Raw genomic sequence first — 25,503 nt, forward strand, 5'->3', positions numbered from 1 at the left:
AAGGTAGGATCTGAATCTGGGGACTTCAAGTCCAGCACTCTGTTCTCTATATCTTGCTACACCCCAGCACTAACATATGCACTTACATTATTATCTACAGTCTCACCTATTGCCCTATAATTGTTCTTAAAGTTTATATCATTTGTAAGATTAAAAATTAATATCCAAATACTCCAAGTATTATATTTAAAAATTTATTAATATTAACTTGAAGCAATATATATATTAACTTGAAGCAAAAAATAACTTTTATTTTTGTCCATGTTGCGTCTTCATGTGTTGTTTTTAAGTTTGTGGTAAGCCTGCCTTCTCTCTTTTTCTGTGTGCACGGCTGAGTTAGCTCCCTTTTTACTTTCCTCTTGCTTTAAGTTATTATTAATAAATTTATTAAATATAATACTTGGAGTATTTGGATATTAATTTTTAATCTTACACATTTATGTTTCACCTCTATCAACTAAAATAAAATTTCCTCAGTGGTAGATATAGCAATAGAAGTAGTTTAGGTGGCTCAGAGGATAGAGCTCTGGGCTTAGAGTCAGGAAGACCTGAGTTCAAATCTGAACTTAGACCCTCAAGAGCTGTCCAGTCCTAGGCAAATCATTTAACATCTGTTTGCCTTAATCCACCAGAGAAGGAAATGGCAAACCATTCCAGGATTCTTGCTAAGAAAATACCAAATGGGGTCACAAAAAGCCTGACACAACTGAACATCAACAAGATAAAGCAGCTATCTTGGAATTAAGAAGATCTGAGGTCAATCAAGCTTCAGACACTATCTTACTATGTGGTTCTGGGCAAGTCACTTCATCTCTGCCTTCCTCAGTTTCCTTGACCATAAAATGGGAATAATGATAGCATCTATCTCCCAAGATTGTCATGGGAGTCAAATGAGATAATATCTGTAAAGCACTAAGCACAGTGTCTGTCCCTTGGTTCTCTTTCTTTTCCCTCTCCCCTTTAACCCCGTTTGCCTCAGTTTCCTCATCATCTGGGGAAGAAAATGGCAGACCACACCAGTATCTCCCCCCAAAAAAACCCAAATGGGGTCACAAGGAATCATTCATGACTTAAATGACTAAACAAGAGCAACATGTTTAGAATAAACTCTTGCCCTGTTCCATCTACTGAACTCCATCTCTCTTCCTGACTCATCCATCTGTCACCTCCTTCACCAGCCCTTCTACTGTCCCCAGCCCAGGTGAAGGTAATCTCTTCTCTCTGCCTCCTCAAATTTCTCTTGGCCCTTTGCCTCACTTTCCTTGTCCCCTATCATGTTCTCCCCATTATCCTACGTAATTGGTGTGGATGTGTTATGATCTCTATTAGACTGTAAGTCACTTGAGCATAAGGACTGTGTCAGTTTTCATCTTTGTATCCCCAGTGGTGCTTTGCAAATGGCAGGTGTTGGAACAATGTACTGTTGAAATTAAACGAACAAGTGGAGGGAGGGAGTGGATGGATAAATTACTGTATTGTTGCCCTAAGATCTGGGCTGCTTGCCCAATGCCTTTAGCATCCCTTTATCCGTTTACCCTTTCCTTTATCCCAGACCACCACGCTGATTGGGCTTCTAAAGACAGCAAGGCTGCTACGATTGGTTCGAGTGGCCCGGAAGCTAGACCGCTACTCGGAATATGGCGCCGCTGTACTCTTCCTCCTCATGTGTACCTTTGCCCTCATCGCCCACTGGCTGGCCTGCATCTGGTACGCTATCGGCAATGTAGAGCGCCCCTACCTGGAACACAAGATTGGATGGCTAGACAACCTGGGTGACCAGATTGGCAAGCGCTACAATGAGAGTGACGTGGCTTCGGGCCCCTCCATCAAAGATAAATATGTCACCGCTCTCTATTTCACCTTCAGCAGCCTCACTAGTGTGGGTTTTGGCAACGTGTCCCCCAACACCAATCCTGAGAAGATCTTTTCCATCTGTGTCATGCTCATTGGCTGTGAGTGAGGGTTCCCGGTGGGGCAAAGACTTCTTCCTTCCTGTTCCACCCTCTCCTCTGCTCATCCTCTACCCACTCATGACCTTGGGAATGGCCACTTGTAATGACTATGTCTATAATATGTTTGTTTCTGAGATGGTATTCTCACTGGCATCTCATGAAAAGCAATTCCATTCTTATCATGCATTATGGCAAGTTCTATGCTTATGGTTATTTTTTTTTTAATTGACAGTCCTGGCTATTCTGGGGGATCTTTTCTCCAACCAAGGTGAATTGAAAATAGAAAAAAGTTTCCCCAGCATAGAGTAGTGGCATGGTAGGGGTTAAGAATGGACAGGAGGGGGAAGCTAAATGGCACAGTGGACAGAGTAGGCAGGACCTGGGTTCAAATCTGGTCTCAGACACTTCCTAATTGTGGGATCCTGGGCAAGTCACCGAACTCCAATTGCCTAGCACTTCCCCTTCCGTCTTAGAGTTGTTACTAAGACAGAAGGTAAGAATTATATAAAAAGAAAAAAGTAGGGATAGGAGGCCTCCAAATGGGCTATGGAATATTACTAAATACGATTTATGGTGTGCTATTGTCTGGGATAGAAACATAAAGTTTGGGGAGAATTGAAGTATATATATGTATATATAATTCAATATTATATTTTATATATTATATTACATATTATATCACATATATAAACAAACCTCAAGAGATTTTGAATAGTGTAAGAACAAAATGTATATAATATATGTCATATATTATATACATATACATTTTATTATATTGATTTATAATATATTATATATTTGTTTATAAATATATTGGTCTAGACCTATGATATGGTACATGTGGAAATTATTATTATTTTTTTAAAACCTTTACCTTCTGCCTTAGAACCAATACTATGTATTGTTCAGTAAAATTTCAAATATCAGTGACAAAATAAACTCTATTTTCAACAACAACAACAAAACTACATATTGGTTCTAAGGCAAAAGAGTGGTATGGGCTAGGCTGGTGATGGCAAACCTATGACACGTATAGCCATTTTTGATGACATGCAGCCACATACAGAGAAGTAAGGGGCCACATGCCAAGGATGAAACATTTGCTGTACTATAGTGTAGACGCTCTGTGCACTATAGATGATAATTCTGCCTATATTAATTAACCTATTAATAAACCTGTTTTGGTTTATTAAATACAGTTATATATTACAATTATACATTTTTGTTATTTAAACTATAAATATCATGAAATTATGGGTTTTCTTTTTCTCAAAGTGACACACCACCCGAGTTATGCTTGTTTTTTTTGTTGAATTTTGACACCCCAAGCTCAAAAGGTTGCCCATCACAGGGCTAGGCAATAGGGGTTAAATGACTTTCCCAAGGTCACACAGCTAGGAAGTATCTGAGATCAGATTTGAACCTAAGCCATCCCAACTCCAGGCCTGGACCTCTGTTCACCATGCCACAGTCCCAGCAACTCAACATCTTAGAGAACTGACTAAAGCACCAAGAAATTGAAACTTGTCCATAATCAAATAAATAATAGGTATCAGAGGCAACACTTCAACCTAGGTCTTCCTGACCCTAGGACAAACCCTCTGTCCCCTATAGCATGTTATCTCTCAATATTCTTTATTTGTGCCCTTTAAAATATCAAATATCATTTTGTTTGTTCCTTTTCAAACATTGCTCCCAATTCCCCCAGGACTGTAAATGTAGCACTATGTATAATTTGGTTTACTTACAATAGCAGACAGAGTTGAAGATAAAATTTCAGGAAAAAAACAAACCCCAAGAGATTTTGAATAGTGTAAGAACAAAATGTACACAATTGAAAGAAAATATTTTTTCCTCCTTTTGTTTTCCTTGAATCTAAGTCTGTCTAGACCAGGGGAGTTTCAAACAGGAGAGAGGACAGGAGAAGGAATAGGAAATACTCATTACTCATAATGATTTTGTTGCCAAAAACTTTCCAAGTAAATTGGAAAGTTACTGTGTTTTAGTGAAGATTTTCTTTGGAGGGCTAAGAAGTGGCAAGTGGAAATGGGTAGGTTAGGGAATCCATAGGGTTTTGTTTTTTTTCTTCACCAAAGTGGTTGATGGTCCCTAGCTTTTTGTTCCTCAATTTTCATGGGGACCTAGGAAGAATGGTGCCCTGAGGGTCCTTGGCTCCAAGGAAACTCAGAAAGAAAGAAAGAAAGAAAGAAAGAAAGAAAGAAAGGAAGGAAGGAAGAAAGGAAGAAAGGAAGGAAGGAAGAAAGAAAGAAAGGAAGAAAGCAAGCAAGCCTGGGAAACCGGGCCAATACAAGAGCTTTAGGCACTTTTCTTGGATGCTCAAAGATAAGGGACATACAAAATCAAGAGGGGGGGGGGCAGAATCAATCAATAGAACATTTATTAAATGCTTACTAAATACCAGGCACTGTGCTATGAGCTGGATATACAAAAAAGATAAGCAATAGTTCCTGCCTTTAAGTAGCTTACAATCTAGTGTGGAGAGAACATGCAAACAAAAACGAAACAAGCTATAATAAAAAGGTCAGGGGCAGCTAGGTGGCTCAATGGTTTGAGAGCTAGGCTTAGAGACAAGAAGTCTGGGATTCAATTCTAGCTTCAAACTTCCTAGCTGGACAAGACACTTTACTTCCATTTCCTAATCCTTAACCACTCTTCTTTCTTGGAACCAATACACAGTATTAATTCTAAAACAAAAAGTAAAGATTTTGTTTTTTGTTTTTTAAAAGGGGGGAGTTGGAGAAAATAAACAAACAAATAAATAAATAAAAGAGGATTTGGGAAAGGTTTCCCAATATAGTCTCAATTTTCCCAACAGAACATACCTTTAGGTTAGGGAGGGCAAAATGTTGACAAAATTATATTCTTTGCCTTGGGTACAAAATTAGCTCATCATGATGCTGCTAGGGAAAAATCATGTTTGAAGTTGCAGAGGGTCTGGAGGAACGGTGTTGCAGTAGCTCTCAACCCAAGACATTGAGGCTGCTGAATAATAGGAACTTACTTTCTGCTTCTCCCCTCAGCCCTCATGTATGCCAGTATCTTTGGCAATGTGTCAGCTATCATCCAGAGGTTATACTCGGGTACTGCTCGCTATCACACGCAGATGCTTCGGGTCAAAGAGTTTATCCGATTCCACCAGATCCCCAATCCACTACGGCAGCGCCTCGAGGAGTATTTTCAGCATGCTTGGTCCTACACAAATGGTATCGATATGAATGCAGTAAGTTGGAAGCTTGACCTAGTGAGGTACAGTAGGAAGGTGGGTAAGTGAAGGAACTATTCAGCAGGGGAGACAAGGCAAGATACACTGACTATATAACTCTAATGGTGATAGCTAAAAACCAAGCTTCAGATATTGTCTAAACTAAATGAGGAAAGAACAATTAGTAAGCACATATTGAGTGGTTTTTTCTTGAGCCATAGGTTCAAATGGCTAGGTTTTTTGTTTGTTTCAATAAGTGCTCCTCAACTGTACTGCTACCACTAAGACATTTTCTGAACTAGTATCCTTGGTGTGAAAATACAAATGTATTCACACACACAGACACACACACACACACACACACACACACACACACACACACACACACACACACTTAGCCTTAGGAAGAAAAGGCAAAACATAAGTACAATGCATGGATTTACTAATTCCACTATACCACAATCCTTCACATTTCATCTAATTAATGATATGATTTCCTTTATAGCCATAAATAAGTATTTAAGGCAGAAGAAGAACTCTGATAATGATAACCCTGATAGATCTGCTGCACCTTGTAGGACACCTGCCTGGGTTTGGAAAGTAAACAACAGTCTTTCTTTCTTTTTCTTTCTTTCTTTTTTCCTTCTTCCTTTCTTTCCTTCTTTCTTTTCTTTTCTTTCTTTCCTTTTTTCTTCTCTTTCTTCCTTTTTCCCTTCTCTTTCTTCTTTCCTTCTCTTTCTTTTTCTTTTTTTTCTTTTTTCTCTTCTCTTTCTTTCTTCCTTTCTTTCCCTCTCTCTTTCTTTCTTCTTTTTCTTTCTTCTCTTCCTTTCTTTCTTCCTTTCTCCCTTTCTCTTCCTTTCTCTCTCTCTCACTTGCTTTCTTGCTTAGTAGATTAAGAGCCAGGCCTAGAAACAAGAGGTCTTGGGTTCAAACTTGGGTTCAAACTTGGGTTCAGACACTTCCTAGCTGTGTGATCCTACTGCCTTGCCCTTTCCCCTCTTCTGCCTTAGAAACCAAAGTACAGTATTGATTCTAAGATGGAAGGTATGAGAGGAGGGGGTATTTTTTTCCCAGAGTCACACATCTTGAAATACCATGCTAGAGACTTGCCAATTGGGCTGAAATGTTTTGATTCCATTTAATTAAGGGCCAGAAAGGCAGCCACATCTCTCTTTAAGGCAGATTCATTTGTTCCCTGAATGACTAAATGAATGAGAGTGAGGAGAAAGTAGGTGAGTGGTGTGGCTAAGATCTGAACTTTTATCTCTTCCCTATCCCCAGTGCCTTGCACAGTCTCTGTACACACACAATAGATGCATAATAGATGTTTGTTGAATTAATGAATGAATGAAAAAAATGAGCATGAGAGAGGAGAAAGCAGGTGAGAAATAGGAAACTAAAGTGTGAGGGAGAGAACTATTCCTATTTCTTCTTTGCTCCTCTTTATGACAAGATGCTCCACAGTTTGGGACCTTCACTCCCATTCAGATCAAATTCTAGCTGTCCTCTGGTGGTGCTAGTGATCAGATTTTCCCTATGCCTAACTTGTTGACCAACCAGGAATCCAATGTAGAGACTCAACTCTATCATCACTGCAGTCATCACAACTTATTTTTACAAAGAATTTTTTAGTTTATAAAGCACTTGGAGCATTTTGTTCTACTGCATTTTAAAATAAGACAGCACAGTATAATAGTTAGCACTGGAAAATCTGGATTTAAATCATGTTTCACCATCTGTGTGACCCTGGGTAAATTAGTTAACATTCCTGAGCCTCACTTTTCTTGTCTATAAAATGATGGTGGGGGTAGGAAGGGATTTTGGGGCAGCTAGGTGGTAAAGTGGATAGAGAGCTGGGCCTAGAGTCAGGAAGACTCCTCTTCCAAAGTTCGGATATGGCCTTAGACACTTACTAGGTATGTTACTCTGGGCAAGTCATTTAACCCTGTTTGCCTCAGTTTCCTCATCTGTAAAATGAGCTGGAAAAGAAAATGGCAAACCACTCTAGTATCTCTACCAGGAAAACCCCCAGTGGGGTCACAAAGAGTCAGTCAAATAATAACAACAGCAAGGTTCTTTCTAACTAAAAAGTCCTATTTGGTGTCCATTTTTTATATTTGTGCCCTCTTTTTAGAGAGTAGAGATAGAAGGAAGGAAGTGATTAAAAATGAAGTGTTTGACCAAGGAATCCATATAGAGATCTACCACCTTTCCCTTCCCTCTTTTTTCAAATCCCTTTCCCTCTCTTGCCAGAGAGGTCTGGTTTAGTACCTTTCCCAGAATACTCCAAACTCCAGAACTGAGCCAACTAGCCCTTATTTAGGAACCATTCTGGTACCTGATATAGCGTTCCAAAGGTTCCCTCAGGACTGACTGGTTCCTCTGATTGGCATGACACCAAATCATTCTAGGCTGCCCAACTCCATTTCTGGGAACCTTTCCCTAAAGACCATTCACTTCCTTTCTGATGTCATTTTTCCTGTCACCCCTGTTTCTATTTCCCCTGCCCCATTACATCCCACCCTATTCCACAGGTGCTGAAGGGTTTTCCTGAATGCTTGCAGGCCGACATCTGCTTGCATCTGAACCGCACTCTGTTGCAACATTGCCAAGCTTTCCAGGGTGCCAGCAAGGGCTGCCTTCGTGCCTTGGCCATGAAGTTCAAGACCACACATGCACCTCCAGGCGACACGCTGGTGCATTACGGGGATGTACTGACCACACTCTACTTCATTTCCAGAGGCTCCATTGAGATTCTGCGTGAGGACATTGTTGTGGCCATTCTAGGTGGAGTGGGCCAGGCAGTCTAAGAAGGGGAACTCAGTGGGCCAAGAGAAAGAGGGATCCTTATTATATTCCACCCCCCAGGTGCTCATGCTCTCCTAGAGAACATGGCCTGGCATCTTCCCCATGCCTGTGTCTGACCAGATCTCTCTGACCTTTTGGGCAGCAACACATATGACAGGGATGTTGGGGTTTCCCCCATTGTGGTACAATTCCTCCTTGAAATTATGTCATGTATGGATTAATAGAAGGAACCGAGATTATTAAATCTGAACAAGAAAGAAGTGCAGGGAGGGATGGGCTGTGAATATGATAGTAATCTTCATGCATTTGAAGAGCAATCATGTGGGAAAAGAATTCGATTTGTTTAGCTTGGCTCCAGGGGGCAAAGCTAGAAGTAATGGGTAAGAATGCAGAGAAATAGGTTTAGAGTTGACTTAAAGGAAAATTTCTCCAAAATTAGAGCCAATTCTAAAATGGAATGGACTGCGTTGGAAGGTCGTGGCTTCTCCTTCACTGGGGGTGAAAAAGGTGGTATCCTCACATAAAGAGTGGATGTCCATTTATTGGCGATATTGAAGAAGGGGTTCCTATACAGAGACAGCTTGTGCTTAATGACCTCTGAGGTCTCTTTTCTATCTTGGAAATTCCATGATCCTGAGATTCAGGGATTCCTGGATTATTGCCACACTCTTGTCCAGCAATGTGCATTGAGTAGCCATTCTATGCCCAGGGCTTTGTGTATAATGCTATATGTATAATGGCATATAATGCTTTACAGTTTCCAAAGCACACACACATATATTATCTAGATGTAAAACCTTTGACACATAGAGCAGGTATAACAAAAATGGAGGAGGCAAGGTGGCCAAATGGATAGAGTACCAGACTTAAGACTCCAAGTCCAAATCTGAACTCAGATACTAACTAGCTATGTGATCCTAAACAAGGAACTTAACCTGCCTTGGTTTCCTCATCTGTAAAATGAGGATAAATAATAACATCTATCAGGATTGTATGAGGATCAAATGAGATAATATTTGCAAAACACTTTCTAAATTCTAGCTATTGTTATTATAAGGGACAAGGACTGGATCTGTGATTTCACTGATAGAGAGTACTCCCAAATGAGGAAACTCCTTTCATTAATACAGGTCACCACCTTCTCTTCAGCTTAGCTCAGAGAGTCGCACAGAGTACTGAGAATGACTTGTCCAAGGGCATACAGCCAGGATGTGTCAGGCACAGGGCTTGAATTTAGGTCCTCCTAACTCTCTACTACACCCCACTGCCTCTCTATATATTATTTGTGCATAAAAACAATACACAAATAACTAGTGACTTCATCAATATGGGGAATTACCCTAAGAATAAATATTATTTACCAATTGGTGGCATATATGACAACATATAAATCCTAGGAGAGTTCCCTATACTGATATACTGATTTACCAAATGGTAACATTTATGACTTAACAGATAAGACATGAATAGTTATCTCACACTCAGAAAGATAAGGCATTTATCCAAGGTCACATAAGAAGCTTGTCCCCCAGGCAATTTATGTCTAAGACAGGATTTGAACCCAGGTCTTATTTACCTCAAAACAAAACAAAACAAAACAAAACAAAAAAAAACCTGCTCTACCAGGCTGCTCATGTAATCACACGTCCTATTTATATAGTGCTTTAAGGTATTATATTATCATTTCATTTTTTTTTCCAGTTGGAGAGATCATCCCCAGAAGCTTAGTTGCCCTGTGATAGGGGAATTTTTGGTCACAAAGACCATCTGCTGAGGCATAGAAGGGTAGTATTCATCCATATTGATGGAGGAAGGGCACATACTGATGCAATCACAGATCCCTGAAGGTTTCAAGGGTTTGGGGTTTGTTTGTTTTTTTAATAGCTGAGGAAGCTGAGGCTTGAGAGGTTAAGTGCCTTAAGGAATCACACAATTAGTCTTGTTTGAGAGCCAAGATTAGAACCAAATTTCCTGACCCCTTCCTTGTCCAATGTTCTTTCCACTAGACTGGAGACAGGAGGGGAGGAGAATGGGGTTGGGTGGGAGTAAAGAAGATGTACGGTCATAAAACCATAGACCTGGAGCTGGAAGGGACTCAGGAAACCATAGAATCTAATGCTTTCATTTTGCAAATGGAGAAACTGAGGCTGAGGGAAATCAAGTGACTTCCCCAGGGTCACACAAGTAAGCAGCAAAGGCAGGATTTGAACCCAATCAATACCTTTTCACCTGCACCATGTTGTTATGCATATGCATATATGCATGATTGTGTGTGTATGTGTGGCTGAATTGTACTTTCATGACTATATTGTGCATGCATGATCATGTACATGATGGCCATGATTGTATGCATAACTGTGTATCTGTGCATGACTATATTGTGTATGGATGACTGTGTGTATGTTTGTGTGATTGTAATTAACATGCATGAATGTGTATGTACACGATCGCACATGTGTCTTGTAGGTACATATATATGTGACTTGTGCATGACTATGTATGCATGTGTGTACTGTGTTATATAGAATTAGTGTCAATTTTTATATTATATGTGTGTGCACATATATACACAGGTAATACAGTTGGGCATACACACATGTTTTATATGTGCCTGTGTGTACTGTGTTGTATAGAATTAGTGTCAATTTTCTATATTATATGTGTGCATGCACACGTGTATCTACATAAAAGAGTCAGGCATGCACACCTGTTTTATATATGCATGTGTTATATATGGAAATAGTCACTACTCACATATGTAGATAAGGCACTGGGCCTGGAGTCAGGAAGGCCAGAGTTCAAATCTAGCCTCAGACATTTACTAGCTGTGTGACCCTGGGCAAATCACTTTCAGCCTCAATTTTCCCATCTGTAAAACAAGCATAATAGTAGCACCTACATCCAAGGGTTGTTGTGAGGATCAAATGAGATAATATATGTAAAGTGCAGCAAACCTTTAAGTGTTTTATGTACATGCTAACTATGATGTGTCCAAAAATGAAATATGATGCAATTTGAACTAAAGCATTTATTTTAATGCCCTAAAATAATACCTTAAAATAAATTATTTAGGCTCTTCCAAGTTAGAAAGGACCTAAGACAGCTCAGTGCAGGGATCCTGTCAAAATTCCCTATAGATACAGAAAGGAAGGGGCATTAATGAGGCCAGAATCTTACCCTCAATGGAGTCATCTCACCAATGAACCTAGAACCCCTACCTTCTTTCAAGAGGAGTAAATGCATACTTTCTAGTGTGTGATCTGGGAAAGTCACTTAACACTGCTTGCCTCAGTTTCCTCAAGTGTAAAATGAGCCAGAGAAAGAAATGTCAAACTACTCCATTATCTTTGCCAAGAAAAACAACTGAACAACAACAAAAAATGCACAGACTTTTTTAAAATGAAAAAGCAGGTCCCTTACCACCACTGATATTTTCCACTCACCTACCACCACCAGTTCTGAGCTGGAACCAGTTGGTTGTTCCAAACACTAGAGTCAGAGAAAAAAGAACTTGAAGGATATGGCAAGCTGGGGCTTGGGATGGGAAAGAGGCAGGGGCTGAGGGGTAAGGCAGTATTTAAATGTTCACACATTCTCAGTTGAGAGACAATAATTCACAGTGGATTTTTATCAAGTTGCTTCTCTCCCTTTGGGATTTCCACTTTCTCATCTAGGTTGAACTGGATGACCTCCTGGATTCCTACTGGCTCTACATCTATCATTCTAGAATTCTATTTTGAAACCAAAAGCAACTTTGATATGATATAAGAGGTGTTTCTAATTATCAGACCTATGCAAGCAGAGAATAGTCAAGATATTCTTAAGGCCTCCCTGTCCCCTCACCCCCAAATACCTCCTCCATTGGCCCTACCCAGGACCTAGAATTTTCACTGTTGATCACCTAGTCCTTTAGGGTAAAGAGTCTATAACAGGGGTAGCAAGGTGGCTCAGTGAATAGAGAGAGAGAGAGACAGATCTGGAGAAAGGAGGTCCTGGCTTCAAATCTGGCCTCAGACACTTCCTAGCTATATAGCCCTGGGCAAGTTAACCTCAATTGCCTAGTCTTTACCACTCTTCTTCCTTAAAACTGATACTTAGTATTGATTCTAAATCAAAAGTAAAGGTTTAAAAAATGCTTATTGCAACCCATTTTCCCAGAGAGTAAACCCCTAAGAACACAGAAGAGTAGGTTCTGATGAGGTTTAAGGGATGGAATTTGAATTACATATCGGGCGTTGTCCAGGCAACCTCACTGAGGGACTGTGGGCAGCCAGGGGACAACATGATGACACTTGGCACTGGGTTTGTATGTATAAAAATGGTGAGAAAATAGAAGGGATGCTGACTCTGTCCCTAAGTGTTCAGGATTCTGTGATTTGTGAGGGCCTGGGGGTATCTTCTCAATTATCAGCCAGCTTCTTACTCAGAATTCCCTCCAAAGGAGCAATGCCAAATCCCCTGTCTAAGAGCAATCCTAGAGGAAAGTCGGTTAGAAGTGAGAATCTGGGAGGGAAATCTTGGAAGAAGTGCTTGTAACCTGGTAGAACATCTACCTCTGAGGTCCCTTAGGACAGATATCAGTTCAATTAAGTGGGGCAGCATCTTGGGAGCAAAAGGAACTATGTCAGGTCCCTCCCTATAACCACTTGTTTTTACCTTGGGCCAGCAGGGAAGAATGACATCTTTGGGGAGCCCATCAGCCTCCACACCCAGCCAGGCAAGTCCAATGCAGATGTGAGGGCACTGACCTACTGTGACTTGCACAAGATCCAACGGGAAGACCTGCTGGAGGTCCTGGACATGTACCCTGCCTTCTCTGAGAGTTTTTGGAGCAAACTTGAGATCACCTTCAACCTTCATGATGTGAGTTCAGAGGCACTGGGAGAGTGGGTCAATGTGGCAGCCCTTCAGGTCAGTGCCATAACTAATAATTTGGACCCTGAGGGCAAACACTACAAAAAATATCCAGGGATAAGAAATATGAAATCATATTCGAGTCAACTTTTTAAGACAAATCCAGTTGAGCATGGGAAGGGGAAAGATCTCAAAGACCCAACAATCCAAGGCAAATAGAGATTCTTGCAATATTCTTCCACTGAGGGAGTTCCAGGGGCAAGAGACACAGAGACCCTGGGACAAGGTGAAGTCATTTCAAGGGAAACCTCTACTAAGGGAGGAAGTAGGACTGAGGTACCCCCCCCCCCTGGTAGCCTTCTCTGTTAACTTATAATTCTTGCTACCTAGGTGCTAAGTAAACTCAGTTGTTTCTGCCTGTTTAAGGAGTACAAATGCTGTCAGTAGTCCCTAAATTAATGCTGTGCCAAAACTCTGATATCCTCACCCTGATTATGGGTGCTGCATGAGGCTGTACCCATTTACCACCCCCCGCATTGGCCCTCTATCACCTTTGAAAGGGGCCTAGAGCACTCATCTCAGAAGATCTTTGTTGATGACAATCTACCCTGCCAAACTGGGGTTTTAAAGAGACAGATAATAATATCAGGAAGACTGAATTTCTCCAACTGGTTTTGTTTGGGTCTTCCAGCCTTCTAGTATTTGTGCTGGTATGGTTCACATGGACACAAATTTTTTATTTTGTTGAGTCGTTTCAGTAATTTCTGACTCTTCATGACCCCCTTTGGGGTTTTCTTGGCAAAGATACTAGATTGGTGTGCCATTTCCTTCTCCAACTCTTTTTATAGTTGAGGAACTGAGGCAAACAGAATTAAATGACTTGCCCAGGGTCACACAACTAGTAAGTATCTGAGGCTAGATTTGAACTAAAAAATAAAAATGAGTCTTCCTGACTTCGGGCATAGCACTCTATCCACACAGCACTTTACTGCCCACTAATGATGTTACTGTATACCAACAGCTCCCAGTTTGGGGTTTCAGAAAAGTTAGTGACCCTTGGGTCCTTGAGGAAAAGAAAATTCAGCCCAGTCTGAAAGTCATGAAGTAGAATGGAAAACAACAACAACAACAACAACATTGAATTTGGCCAGGATTCAAATCTTGGTTTTGTTCCTTAGTTCTTAGGTGACCTGAGACTATCATCACTTCTTATAGTCATACATCTTGAGCTGATAGGGTCCTTAGAGGTCTTATTAGTACAGCCCCTTCATTTTAGAGAAGAGGAAACAAGCCCAAAGATTTAGAGATTTGCCACAGAGTTAACAATGGGTTGGAATGTTCATATGTTATGAATTGGCCAAGAAGAAATTCACATGAGTTTTATTGTGCAAATGAGGGCAAATTTAAAATAGTATAAAAAGGATCCCAAAATGCAAGGCCTTCTGTATATGCAGAGATTTTGAACCACTGTCAGGTCTCTAAGACCAAATTCAGAGCATTTTACTGTGCTGACTCCCATCCTGGACCTTTTCTGTGAAATGAGGGAGCTTTCTAAACATGGAGTCCAGACCTTGTTTTTTTTTTTAGCTACTTTGATAACTATTTCAATAGAGTCTGTTTCCCTTTAACCAAATGTATCTTATTTCATACATTTAAAAACTTATTCTGAAAGAGTTATCAAAGAGATTTGAGTCACAAAAAGGTTGAACCCCCTGGATTAGACAATCTCCAAGGTTTCTACCAGCTATCTAAAGTCTTTACTCTAAATTCCCGTAAGCCCATGATCCCTTCACCTATGGTGAAACTAATGAGCTGGCTATTTGGCAGATTAGCAATGTAGAGATGGAACTGGGACCCCTGAGTTCAGTTCTGGCTTGTGTGATTGAGGGATAGTAACACTGCTTCTAAGAGATTCAGTTCCCTCCTGTTCTCTCTGTTGCCCTTCCTCAAACACACACTTCCAAAGCTTTCAGAAACAAAGAGATGGTTGAATTTGGCTCAAGTACCCCTGGACTGGCCCCTTGTCACTGCAAAGGAGACAAGGCCTTCTTTCTGAGTCCACCTCTTCCGAGGGTGGATCATTCTCCACTTTGCTGCCATTCCTCACCCCTGTGTCGAAGTTCTTGGCTTCCTTTCTCCATATCTGGTGACAAAAGATCCAGATCCATCACCACATTAAAAGACAAAGATGTGCACGCACGCATGCACACACACATATATATATATACACACACACACACATATATAAAGATAGGAGATATATAGGTAGATTTTATATATACATATTTATATATAGAGAGATGTATATATATATAGGAGATATATAAAGATAGATTTTATATATACATATTTTTATATGTATATTTATCTAGTTATAGAAAGATTTATGTATATAAAGGTATATGTTATATATATTTATATAAAGATATCTAGATATATAGATTTATATATAAAGATAGGAGATATATAAAAATAGATTTTATATATATGTATTTATATACAGATATATTTACATAGATATATATTTTTATATATGCCTATATACTGAGATATATACTTATATAGAGAAAGATTTATATATATGAAGATAGGAGATATGTATATAAAGGCAGATTTTATATATACATATTTTATAGAGATATATATTTATATATATATATAGGAAATGGGTGTAGATTTTATATATATACATATAGAGAGATATATTTATATAGATATAGAAATATTTATATATAAAGATAGGAGATATATAAAGGTAGATTTTATATGTGCATATATATAAATATATAGATTATATATATATTTCATATATTTATATAGAGAGAAAGGTAGGAGATATAGAAAGATTGTATATATACATATTTATAGATATAGATATAGAGAGATTTTTATATATCTAAAGAGAGGAAATATATATATAAAGGTAGATTTTTATATATACACATATAGATATATATTTATGTAGATACACATATCTACATATATATAAAGATAGGAGATATATATGTACACACACACACACACACATATGGGTATCCAGAGACACTTGGTAAGAATCACACCTCTGGACCAAGCTGTCAGGGAGAGTGGTCTGCCCTGGGATAATGGGCACCCAGACATGCTAGGGTGGGATTTTGATTCTAGGGCCTCTTCAGCCCTCTCACTTGACCAAACATGACCAGACCTGACTGACATTGTCCTTGCTATAGGAATTTGGCTTCCCTATCCCTTACTATGGGAACCAGTGTCCCACCAGCCACCATCCCCAAGGTCTCATGCTACTAGGTCTGAGAGGATCAGAGAAGGGGTGGCAGCTGGGACCAGAGTTCCTCTCTAAGGCCCTTAAAAGCCCTGAGTCCAACAGAGTTGCCTGTCTGGAAAAGGATCTGTATTTCTCAATAAATCACTGGATAGAGATGAGAGACCCAGGATCCCATGAAATATATCACAGAGATCTCCAAAAGAGATTTGGCCAAGAAGAAGAATGCTTCTCAATCCCTCTTCTGACTCCCATTCATACATGCTTGGCTCTGAACCTTTTCCTAGGCCAGTGATGGAGAACCTTTTAGAGGGGTGGGCGATGTGAGAAATGTCCTTAGGCACCTGTGGAGAGGAGGAGGGGAGCAGTTCAGCCCTATGTCCCTCTGGCTTTCTAACATCGAACTCTGGCAGACTCTGTGCTAGGGTGACAGTGTGTGTGCCCACAGAGAGGGCTCTGAGTACCCCCTCTGGATGCACGCCATAGGTTCACCACCACAGTCCTAGGCTACATAAGAACAGACTAGGCGTGTGATCTTTAGGTTTGGCTAAATATCTGGACTCTTGTCAGATCCATCAACTGTTCAGTCCTTTTTCAGTCATGTCCAATTCTTTTGATCCCATTTGGGGTTTTCTTAGCAAAGCTACTAGAGTGGTTTGCCATTTCCTTCTCCAGTTCATTTGACAGATGAGGAACTGAGGCAAATGGTGTTAAGTGACTTGCCCAGGGTCACACAGCTAGGAAGAATCTGAAGCCAGATTTGAACTCATCTAGTGCTTTATACATGGTGCCACCTAGCTGCCCCTCAGCTAAGGCTGAGACAATTCCTGCAGCTAGGGAGGTCAGAGATGTTATCTTAGATTAGCTCCTTGAATATTAGAACTAAAAGAGACCTTTAAAGGTCAACTAGTCTAACCTCCTCATTTAACAGATGAGGTTTCCTTGGGAATACTGAAAGTGGGGAGACTATGGGATTTGACCCTGGGGAAGTTCTAGTTAAATATAACTACTATGGCAGGAAAGGGTTTGGAGAAAAAAAGCCAACTCCCCTGGGCAGTCCTTGCCTTTAATCTTCTAGGCAAGTAGTCTCCAAACTTTTTTTGATTCTACACCTTTATCATTAAAGAATTAAAAAAAAAAAAAACCTTATCTTCTGTCTAAATGTCCATTTTTCTAAGGCAGAAGAGCAGTAAGGGCTAGGCAATCAGGGTTAAGTGACTTGTCCAGAGTCAAAAAGCTAGGAAGTCTCTGGGGCCAGATTAATACATAATATTAATACATAGTATTGATTCTAAGGTGGAAGGTAAGGGTTTTATTTTATTTAATGTGCCTGGTATATAGTGGGTGCTTATTCTCTTTCCCTTCCCTCAATAATGCAGATTAAATTTTAAAACTGTATCATGCCAGGGGGGCAGCTGGGTGGCTTAGTGGATTGAGAGCCAGACCTAGAGTTCAGGGAGACCTGGGTTCAAATGTGACCTCAGACACTTCCTAGCTTTGTGACTCCCAGACTAGTCACTTAACTCCCATTGTGTATAGTCCTTATCACTTTCTTGCCTTGGAGACAATACACAGTATTGATTCCAAGATGTAATATAAAGATTTTAGTTGTTTTTTTAAATTTAAGTATGTCATGCCATACACTTTTTAAGGAGACCTGGTTGTTAAATATTTACCAGGACACTCCTAATTATGACACTTAAAGTTCACCCTGATGTATAGAGGGGACAGAATCATCTGTGCCTGTGTTAGAAAGAACTTTAATTGGCTATTGAGGGGAGGGGAAGAAAAAAAATCTATTTTCCCACTTTCTAGTTGGTTTATCATGTAGGCTTCTGAGTTCATGTTCTGATCCTCCACTTTGGAGATAATTACTCTTGCTTTATAAACTCTGGCCATACCTTCTGCTTAGAGTCAGTTTTCCATGAGAATCTTGAAGGGTTCAGGAGGGGAATGTGCATAATCAAAACATTTATTGAATACCTACTACATAGATGGCATTATAATCAGTTGGGAGTATAAAGACAAAAAATAGATAATCTCTGTCTTTTGAGTACATTGTATTGGAAGTTAGGGGTAGGGAAGAGTAACAAAACTTCACATAAAATTCTTGTCCCCCCAAGGTAGACAGGATTTCTCGATCACCACCCAGCCATGACCAGGAGGTCCCCTACCACTGGGCCAAGCCTCCCCAATCTGTTCTAAAATGTTGCAAGCTTGGTAAGCAGAGCCAGTTCCTCCCTCCACCCCCAACCCCAACCTCTCTCAGTATTGTTCCCCAGTCCTTTCCCCCTCCCAGAAGTTTTTCAACCACATGTTCTCTTTTGGGGGAGGGTTACACTCACTGGGGATCAGTCTCCCCAGGTTAGTAAGTGAGGCTCCCGATACTGAAGGTAAGAGTTGCCCTCTAAAAGCCTGGGCCCACAATCCCTGATTCTTATTTTTCATTAATAACAACTCCTGGGGTAAAGTGTGGAAACCTTTTCCCTCTGTTTTTTGTTTTTTGTTTTTTTTTTTTAAATTTCCAAACCCTCCAGTTCCTTTGGACCTCCATGGTCCTCTCTCCTAATTCCTGCCTCTCCAGGTATCTCTCCAGGACTGGATGGTGTAAAAGCATCTAGAAAGTCACCACGGACCCGTCTGCAGGCGTCCCCTGGCAAGATCCCCTGGGATGAGTTCTGTAGCAGCTCCTTGACCAGTTCCCTGAGCAGTGAGACTGAGACCAGACCTCCCAGCCCTTCCACCTCCTCCAGACCCAGGGGCCACCCTCACACCCAGGAAGAGTTCTCCCTTACCAGCCTCAACCTCATCAGTCCCAAAGCTGATTTCCTAGCTCAGGAAGGCAGCAATGCCAGGAGGTACTCAGGTGAGTAGATCATCCCCCCTTTCCCAGACCAGCTCTAGCATGGCAGAGAAAGTGGAAGGGAACTGGAAGATGTTTAGGTAGTCAGGAACTGATGTTGAGCAGTCAGATCAAGCCAGACCCTGCCTCCTTCCCTCCCCTGACTTCCCCTTCTCACTTGCAGCCAGAGCCAGACTGCCAGGCACCTCGAACGTGCTTGAATTCTGGGCTGAACATCCTGCAGCATCCCATCAGATGCCCTCCCAGCACATACCCCTGGTGCACAGCCCCCAGGATGGAGGCCAAGATGGCTGGCCAAGGGATCTGGGCTCCAGGTTGGAGTGTCTCAAGTCCCAGCTGAACAGGTGAGTTGCTGACCTCCAGGACATTTTGATTGGGGAGCCGAGGAAACCAAGCAGGCCTTGGAATTGGTGCTGCATGAGCGCCTCCTGCTGATCAACCAGGCACATGGTGAGGCTCACATGGATTATAAATTATCACTTTTTACTGATAAAAGTATAGAATCTTAAATTTGAAAATGGACTTTATAAGGTATCCAGGCCCTCCCAGGGCAGGAATCTTTTATATGCTATTCCGATTACATTTTCTAAATGTAACATTGGCACAGAGATAGATTAAATCATGAGATTTATCTTTTTTGTGTGTCATGGATCTCTTTGTCAATCTGGTAAAGCCCAGGGACCCTATCCAGAATGCTCTTAAATAAATAAATAAAGTAAAATTAAATTAGTATCTTAAAATAAAAATAAAATACATAGGTTTGCACAGAAAACTGAAAGTTATTAAAAATAAAGATGTGATATTTTCTCCCATTCAAGTTCCCCAATCTCCTGAAATCCAAGGGATCTGTGGTGAAAAACCCTTGGATTAGATAGAAATGTCAATAGATACATACATACATGCATACCTGTGTACTGAAGCAGGGAGGTAGCAGCAGGGTTTATCAAGGGCTGCTGTGTGCTAGGGATATAAAAATTAGCAAGACAGTTCTGCCCTTAGCAGTGGCTGGGGATGACAGGATAATCAGAGGAATAGGGAAGGTGGAGAGCAGTTGTGGGGGACATGGAAGGGTTTGACTAGAAATATCTCAGCCCAGCAAAGCCCAGTGTGGCTCCAGAGTCCCATTCTCGGGCGGGAAGAAGAGATAATGGTGTGAATGCATACACTTTTCCTTTACCTATAAATCTCCTATCCCAAACATCTTAAAACATAATTAGCTAATTGATTTCACTCATTGGGGCCCCAAAGGAGGCCAGGGAAATGGCCAGCCGCACGGTACTTGATGGGGTAGAAGCAGGAACAGCTTGTTGGTGTCAGGGTTCTGCTAAAATCAGAGTAGAGTAATAAGAACTATAGCCCAATAGTGGCTGGTATGAGGACTAAGAGGGAAAATTCTGTTATGAATAGCCTTCAAAGCTGAGAGGAGAAATTACCTATCCCAATCTACCTTGCTCCCTGGTCTCTCCATCCAACCCTGACTTCCAGGATCTTTCTGGCAGGCTGGAGTCTCAGATGTCTTCGGATCTCAGCATTATTCTGAAACTCCTGCACCAACATTTGTCCCAAGGACCTTCTGCCTATGACCCTGTCTCTCCAGCCTCAGAGTCTGGGAGCTTGTTTCCTCCTCCTCCTCTTGCTGCTGCCACTGCTGCTGGTGCTCAGGATCCTGGGCCCATGAAACTGCAGAGTTCTTTGTCTAGAGAAGACCCTACAGCCCCTGGACAGGTGAGCAGAGGAGATCATTTCCTTTCCTCAGTAACCTCTGCTGAGTGGTCCCTGTTCTCTCACTGTCAGGATCCATTTCCAATGGCATTAAAGTGGATGCAACCCAGAGCAACTAGGACTCAAACATCCATTCTTGCTTTTTGTTGTCCTAGATTCTACTAATATAACTAGGGCAGGAACAGGGGAGCTCAAGCATCACTCAGAAGAGATTGCAAAGAACAGCTCTTAACTAGTTCAGGGTCCCAGAGCTTGGATTCTGATAGCTAGAGGTAGAGCAGAGGGACTCAGAACTTCTTACTCCTTCCCATTAACAAATATGGAAACCCCAACTGAGACCTGGTGTAGGACTTGCCAATGAGAAACCAGTTGTATTCCATGGTGGAGACGGGGTAAAAGAGAAGGAATAAGTATAAATTTCAGATAGACTATCCAAGAAACAAGAGTTTTTAAGCTAAAGTCAGAAGACAAGGGGGAAACCCCTGAGACCCTGGGTTTAGAAATACTCCCAACATGAGCCAATGCCTTTGAAAGAGAGGTGCCTATCATAGGTGAGTGAGACTTTTCACATAGTTGAGGGCAGCTCAAGGCAAAATTCTGATCCAGGTGGGAAGTTACAGATTATGTTAGAGCAGATCAAATTGTAGGAATTATCAAGTTCAGCAGCCTTTTAGCATTTTGCTTGCCTCAAATTCTGCCTTTCAAAACATCAGTCCCTAATACAGATTGTTGGGAAAACTACTGATCAGTCCTTATCTCCAAAGGCAATGAAGTTTATTAGATTCCTTCTCCCTCCTACTCTAAGGTTAACCTCCCCTTTGCTTCTTTTTTTGCCTTCCCCCATAGAGTAAGTGACCTATCAGCATATCAGCATCTCTTCAAGATGGAGAGTGTTAAAAAGAGGCCAGAAGAGAGGTAGTTTGGGGTGTTAGCAAAATATCTAACAGGAGACAAAGATTCCAGAAATTTTGAATACTTCTAGGATGTACTTTAGTGAGAGAGCTCCAAACCTGAATATTTTCAGGAAGCAAATACAGGAATCCCTTCCACATTGTAGAGGTTATGGGCAGGGTGCCCCAGTAACTTGGAAAATCTGAGTAAAAATTTTTGGCTCTTTCTTTGTACCACAGAAGAAGTCTGAATGTTTTCTTTTTCTTTTATGGGACTACAATACCTTATTGTGAATTTTGGGTTAAATATTTGGTCATAGGCTATGTGTTAAGATATCTCTACATTTCTAGCCTTTGTGTGATGTCTGCTGGCTTTCGTGTTTTTTGGAAACTAACTTATTTTTTAAAAAATAAATTGTGCATATTTATGGTATTAAAGATAATATGTTGATAATGTACAACATTATACATATATTTTATGCATTTCTGGGTTTCTAAACTTTTTATATGCCATCTGCTGGCCTTCATGTGTTATCTGTGACTTCTGCAAAACTCCGAAAAAAATCTATTCAATTTCTTATGCCCACCCATGATATAATGAAATTGCAATGGGGAAAGTAGCAATCCAGAAGGGATAGTTATAGTTTAGAATAGATCAATGTTTCCCTAGCTTTAGTTGGATTCCTTTCTCTCTCTTGCCTTTTTCAATTATGAACTGAACAGTCATCAACAAAAAATATTTCAATAGTCAATTAACATCTATACTACTCCTACTAATGTGCCCAGCACTGTGCTAAATTCTGGGATGACAAAGAAAAGCAAAAGATAGTCCCTGCTCTCAAGAAGAGCAGTCTTGTATTTTTTTAATTGTATATGAAACCATTAACTTATAATGATTGTTACAATTTTTGTTTTTTTTTTTAACAAGGTGGCACCGAACTTATTTTGCTTGTCTCATTATTTTGTTTTTCTTGAGATTACTTTAAATATTTTATTGATACTACTTTATTTCATTTTTTCCATTGCCCACAAATTTGCTCCCCACATAGAAGTCCTCATAACAATTAAATAGTTTTTAAAAAATGTTTTATCTTTATTTTAATAATAAATTTCCACATGTTTTCAAAGTTATATGATTCATGTCATCTCCCTCCCTTCTTTCGTCCTCCCTCCCGGAGTCTACAAGCAACTCAATCTAGGTTGTACATTTATAATCAGGCAAAACATAATAATTAAATATAGTTAAGCAAACCACATTAACACATTGATCATGGCTGAAAATGTTTTGTTCTGCACCTCTATTCCAGCTTGTGGATTTGCTTTTATAGCATATTCTTTCTCCTGTCAAAGTCCTATTGTTAGAAAAGCAAGAACAGAGCAGCTGGAGGGTGGGTAGAAGGGAACTGCTGAGGGATACCCAGCCTCCTACTCATGCAGAAGCTGCCTAGAGCCAGTCTATGTTACTAGGAAAGAGGTAGGACCTCCACAACTGCTTCTGTTATTTGGAAATTAGCCTTTCTAATACCGAATTAACTGAGCCTTTAATTCTGGGAGATAGAGGGAATAAAAAAGATCTCATAGGAAAAGGTCCTAGGTATCTTCCTTTTTATATCTATTAGTGTATTTCTCTTGTCCTTTAAATGTAGGATTCGGGTTGGGGAGAAAGCAGAGGACACTCCGAATGTCTTGTGAGCCCAGTGACTGAGGGTCTGGACATGCTCTGGGATGAGTTGGGGTTTTGAGGTCAACAAAGACTGAGTCCTTGATTTATACATTTATATATTCCTTCTAACTTCCTAATGCAGCAAAAGATTTAAAGATCAATAAGATAAGCAGAGTGTTGTGCATGTTTATTTTTAAATGAAAGTTCACATTACCCATGGGGGAAGGAGGAATTTTATGATGCTCCTTGAGATAATTAGAAAAATCCTGAAATGTTACAAAATTGGGGTTAAAAATTCTTAATTTAACATTCCCTAGTCCAGTAACAGCGAACCATTTAGAGCTTCGAGTGCTGGGTCCCACCCCCACCCCACTTCCCAGTTGGAGTGCTGCCCTGCCCTCCCCAGACCTGGTGCTGTGCTCCTTCCCCCCCCTCTCCCCCGCCACGAGCGCCAGATGTGCCCTGCTTCCCCCTTTACCCCACACAGGGGAGGGAGAAAGCACTCCCATTGGGCTGCTGGGCAGAGGGGGGTGGGGAGGGGAGAGGAATGTCCTCGGTGAGTGTAGAGAGGGGGAGGGGAGTGGCCCTGATGCTCTGCTCCCCTCCAGCTCTGCCACCTGTGAGCTGCCCACCTTACCCCCAGTGTGTTCCCATTGGCTTCTGGGCAAAGGGACAGGGGATGGGAAAAAATGTCATCAAGCACAGTGGAGAGGGGGAGGGGGGCAGCTTTTCTTGAGCCCCTCTGCCTTTCTAGTAATGAACTCTGGGTGGAGGGGAATGGCTGTGTGCCCACAGAGAACAATCTGTGTGCCATTTTTGGCACCCATGCCAAAGGTTTGCCATCACTGCCCTAGCCTAATGATAGAGGATTTCCCCAGTGAAGAAACGTGCTACCCATCTCTTGAAAGAGCTGTGATAACCTCAGGGTACAGTGAGACATTTTTTAGATATGGTCAAAGCTAAATTTGTTTCACTTGACTATGCATAATTGTTAAAGGTTTTGCTTTTCTTTCTTTTTTTTTAATCAATAGAGGGGAGTGGAAATAAAAAGCTATTTTTTATTGAAAAAGATTAATTTTAAAAATAAAGACAAAGGGTTTTAACTAGAGCATCTCTTGACATCTCTGCCAACACTTCGAACCAGTAATTTAGGTTGGCAGTGGAGAGAGAGGTAGATCTTTGAGAGACATCTTCAAGGACTAACAAGAGGTCCTTTTAAAAGTGAGGAGACCAAGGATACCTATCATTCACACTTTCTTTCTCTCCCTTTCCAGACTCCAAGCTACAGTGACCTGGAAAAATATATTCAGAAATAAAGAGATTCTTCACCCAGTGACATGTATCTTCTGGTGGCATGAAACGATACCCTGATCCTCTCTTATGAGCAGATGCAGCCTGAACAATTTCTGTCCTCTCAGGCACCCCCTCTAAGATTGCATTGGGTATAGGAATTCAGGTGTTGTTCCCACCTTCCTTCACTCCTTTAATACCTTTAACCTTCCTCCACACAGCTGAATTTTCAGACTCATCCCTCAGATTTAGCTCAGCAACATGACTGGGCCATCAAGGAATTTGAGTCACCGATTCCCATAACAATTGAAACCTTGCTAATAGGACTGGGTATTTGTGTATATATGTAATAAGAGTAGGAAGATACCACCTAGACTTGGGAGAGGATCCCTCAACCCCTCCAAAGCATGGTCTCTAAAAACATTTTCCCTAGAATAACAGTTTCCAAGTATAATCTAAGATGACCCCAAAACAAATCTAAAAAAATTTTTTTTCAGTGACATCTAAAAACAGTTTTTGACAATTATTTCCTGGCATTTTAGGATCCAGCTTTTCTCCTCTCCTTCCTCCCTGCTCCTCCCTGAGGCAGTAAATAGTCTGATATAGATTATGCCAGTATATTCATATAATACATATTTCCATATTGCTCATGTTATGATAGAAGACACATATCACCTTGAAAAAAACTTTGTCTCATAACAGTAAGACAGACATTCAACACCTTTCCCAGATTCTTTAGGGCCATCTTCATAAACCTGCTGTAATGGAAAAGGAATGTTCCTGAAATATGGGAGAAGAAAGAATGTTACCATATGGCACAAGATAAAACCATCTAGTTGTTCAAGGCTAGGCTTTTGAGGATAAGTGGGATGAAGAGAAAAATCTCTGGTCCCTATTGACAGAAATCCTAAATCTAGAGAGAAGGACAAGGTCACCATTCTCTCCCACAACTAGACCTGTTCTGAGTAACTTCCACTAT

General features: G+C 40.7%; 1 protein-coding gene across 1 annotated transcript in view; it reads left to right on the forward strand.

Moving 5' to 3' along the window:
• The window catches only part of KCNH6 (potassium voltage-gated channel subfamily H member 6), a 45,712-nt gene extending 21,143 nt beyond the window's left edge, over positions 1-24,569 (forward strand). Inside the window, exons 6-14 of the mRNA XM_044673882.1 lie at positions 1,553-1,952; positions 4,994-5,193; positions 7,710-7,935; positions 12,653-12,846; positions 18,220-18,316; positions 18,681-18,962; positions 19,123-19,303; positions 20,459-20,684; positions 24,509-24,569. Of these exons, the coding sequence (XP_044529817.1) occupies positions 1,553-1,952; positions 4,994-5,193; positions 7,710-7,935; positions 12,653-12,846; positions 18,220-18,316; positions 18,681-18,962; positions 19,123-19,303; positions 20,459-20,684; positions 24,509-24,550 (1,848 nt within the window). The 3' untranslated portion in view covers positions 24,551-24,569. The remainder of the gene's footprint in view (positions 1-1,552; positions 1,953-4,993; positions 5,194-7,709; positions 7,936-12,652; positions 12,847-18,219; positions 18,317-18,680; positions 18,963-19,122; positions 19,304-20,458; positions 20,685-24,508) is intronic.
• Positions 24,570-25,503: the final 934 nt, after the last annotated feature.

This window comes from Gracilinanus agilis, chromosome 4 (genome assembly GCF_016433145.1).
Source record: "Gracilinanus agilis isolate LMUSP501 chromosome 4, AgileGrace, whole genome shotgun sequence".
Lineage (NCBI taxonomy): Eukaryota > Metazoa > Chordata > Mammalia > Didelphimorphia > Didelphidae > Gracilinanus > Gracilinanus agilis.